General features: G+C 36.2%; 1 protein-coding gene across 1 annotated transcript; it reads right to left on the reverse strand.

Moving 5' to 3' along the window:
• Window positions 1-1,889: 1,889 nt before the first annotated feature.
• LOC140954655 (uncharacterized) lies at window positions 1,890-2,738 on the reverse strand. Its single transcript, XM_073404996.1, has 3 exons — window positions 2,464-2,738; window positions 2,233-2,296; window positions 1,890-2,114 (listed from the first exon to the last, which is right to left on the reverse strand). Exons 1-3 carry the CDS (start codon window positions 2,736-2,738, stop codon window positions 1,890-1,892), a joined length of 564 nt encoding a protein of 187 aa, XP_073261097.1.
• Between the last annotated feature and the right edge of the window lie 211 nt (window positions 2,739-2,949).

Raw genomic sequence — 2,949 nt, forward strand, 5'->3', positions numbered from 1 at the left:
ATGTTGTCCATTTTATAAGATAAGCATTGTTTGAGTTTCCCAACAGTCACTGCACGTTTTCTCTATTGGTAACTTCACTGAGAGAATTAGCTTCTCCATGGCCCGACATTGTCCTGAGATTTCATCTGCATTTCTCTTACTGAAGATGTATCAGTTGTCTTGTTTGTCTAACTGATCATACTGTAAGAGTCAATAATCTCCTTTCATAGATACTGGAAATCATACTATTTCAGTCCTCATGCTAGAAGAAGCCCACAGTTTATCACGTGTATTTTTCCACTAGGGAAGCAAATTTCTTTGCCGTTAAGGATCTGGTAACTGCTTCTCTGCCCCCTGGAGAATTAACTGCCTCATTTCATTTCCTCCTTTGCTCTTGTTGTCATTAGAATCTCTGGTTTTCTAATGGTGCCTCATAATGTGTTATACGCTCATTTTTCTTACAAAGAAAACCTTTTTCCAAAAATGATTTTTCAAAAGATCTGTTTGTTCATGAAAACTGAAACTCTCAATGTCTGTTTATAACAATGTTCAGGCAATTCTGGGGCTTTATGTCAAATCTTTTGGTAAAAGTAATCTAAGATGAAGGTAAGTGATGAGATGACCTTCTGCTTTGGTTTTTCAAAGTGTTCAAACGATTGCTTGAAGGTGTTTTGAGAGAAAAGAAACAATTTGCCTTTTATCTTTAGAAACACTCTTTTTAACAGCATGAATAATAACGAGTAATTATTTGCTACGCCATGACTCTTTATGGAAAAGTCTCTTATATTTTGAGAACGCCATTTATTTGATCCAGGTCGCTTACTTGATTAGAAAGGACTTTCAAAGGCACGTAATGTATTTTTATGGCTCAAGGCTATAAAAGAAAGAGCATTCCATAAGCTCAAAAAAAGTGTTTAAGGGCTTATAAAACTATAGATCACTGTTATCTTGTCTTGGCATTTTCTTTTTGCTACCTTGACAACAAAAATGATGCTAAATATTCCAAATGAGGAACTTCTGTTTTTTTTTTTGTTATTCCCATATTTGTTAGGAATTCTCTCAATTGTTTGGAATTTAATTGAATTCTTTGTTGTCAAACTTTCTTTATAAGCTCACATGCCTTCAAGACAATTTCCTTAATCATATTTCACTTTTTGCCCCCTAGTGTAGGGTGTGATCTTAGTTAAGGTTCTCATGAAAGAAAAAGGCTTTAAAATAAACTCAGCTCAAATTGGGACTGCAAAAGGATAATTTTAAAGAAAGTGAAGGAATATCAAAGATGGCCTTTCCTCATTTCAAGTAAGATCAGTTAAAATCAATAAACTTTGTCCATATCTAACGTAATGCTTTGGATATGTAAGATACCATGTTTTGCGCGTCCATGACAAACTAATGTACTACCAACCATTATTCATGCTGATAAAATGTGGATCCAAGACATAATTTGGGTGATAGTTGTTCCAACTGCATGTTTTTTTTTTTTGACTTGTTTGGTCATCTCTTTCAAGGGAATTACTCTGAACATTATTCTAAAAAAATCATTGATTTATTTCATTGAAATCACAAACAAAATCAGTTCTTTTAAAACCTCATTTAAAAAAAAAGGACTTTCTTGTTAAAAAAAAAGTTTGAAAGATCAAATTGTTGAGCCATTGAGATCATGCATGGGCTTTTTGGTGAGGTATAATGCAAAGAGAATTTCCTGGCCAAAACTTTATTGATTGGATTGGATGAAACCATCATACATAATACTTTTTCACAGAATCAGAGTTCACAGGCCTAGGTAAATCATCTCCATCCATCCTAGTTAACAACAGAGCTCCTCCGGAGAATGCTTTCTTCACTACATATGGGCCTTCATAGTTTGGTGCCCACTTGCTTCGGTCTTCACTTGGTAATGACAAGATTTTTCATAGTACAAGATCCCCTTCTTTGAATTCTCTAGGTCGAACTTTTCGGTCATATGCCTTGGCCATCCTTCTTTGGTACAGCTGGTGATGGCAAATTGCAGCCAACCTCTTCTCACTTATCATGTTCAGCTGTTCATATCTCACTTTAGCCCATTCAGCTTCTTCTAGTTCAGATTCTATTAGCACTCTCAAAGATGGAATTTCTACTTCCAAAGGCGTCACTGCCTCCATCCCAAATACTAATGAATAAGGTGTAGCTCCAGTGGATGTCCTTACTGCTGTACGATATGCATGCATGCAGAGCAAAGGGAAGCATCTCATACCAATCCTTATAAGTGACTACCATCTTCTGGATAATCTTCTTGATATTCTTGTTTGCAGCTTCGACAACACCATTCATCTTTGGTCTATAAGGAGACGAGTTTGAATGTTTAATTTTCCACTTCGCACACAATTCTGTGATTATTTTTCCATTAAAATTTTGGGCGTTGTCGGTCACTATCTTCTCAGGTGTACCGTTACCGACATATCAAATCTTTCTCAAATGAAGCACTTGACCACCTTTTTGAGTTACATGAGTATAAGAGCTGCCTCCACCCACTTTGTGAAGTAATCAATGGCTACTAAGATGAATTTGATGCTTATTGCTGGCCTTTGGGTTGATTGACCAATCACATCTATTCCCCACATTGCAAATGGCCATGGTGATGTCATATTAAACAGAGGAGATGGAGGTGCATTTATCTTATCACTGTACACTTGACATTTATGGCATTTTCTGACATAATCGATGCAATCTTTCTCCATGGTCATCCAGAAGTACCCAGATCGTTGCATTTGTCTAGCCATCATGTGCCCACTTGCATGAGTTGCACAAATTCCTTCATGAATTTCTTGCAATGCTACCTTAGCTTCGATTTCATCTAGACATCTTAGTAAAGTTCCATTGAATGATCTTTTATATTAGAATTTCTCCATCTAGGTAAAATTCCATGGCTAACCTTCTCAAGGTCTTCATATCTGCTTTAGATGCCCCCAAGGGATATTCTTGATATTGGAT

Source organism: Populus alba, chromosome 15, assembly GCF_005239225.2.
Source record: "Populus alba chromosome 15, ASM523922v2, whole genome shotgun sequence".
In the NCBI taxonomy this organism is placed as follows: domain Eukaryota; kingdom Viridiplantae; phylum Streptophyta; class Magnoliopsida; order Malpighiales; family Salicaceae; genus Populus; species Populus alba.

What these genes read in the sequence shown, in the direction of transcription:
- LOC140954655 (XM_073404996.1), bottom strand. Translation starts at nt 2,738, where the DNA reads ATGGCTAGACAAATGCAACGATCTGGGTACTTCTGGATGACCATGGAG. An exon ending in GAGGCAGCTCTTATACTCAT is followed by an intron (nt 2,297 to 2,463) that starts GTAACTCAAAAA and finishes GTCTCCTTATAG; the next exon opens with ACCAAAGATGAATGGTGTTG. An exon ending in AGAAGATTATCCAGAAGATG is followed by an intron (nt 2,115 to 2,232) that starts GTAGTCACTTAT and finishes TTTGGGATGGAG; the next exon opens with GCAGTGACGCCTTTGGAAGT.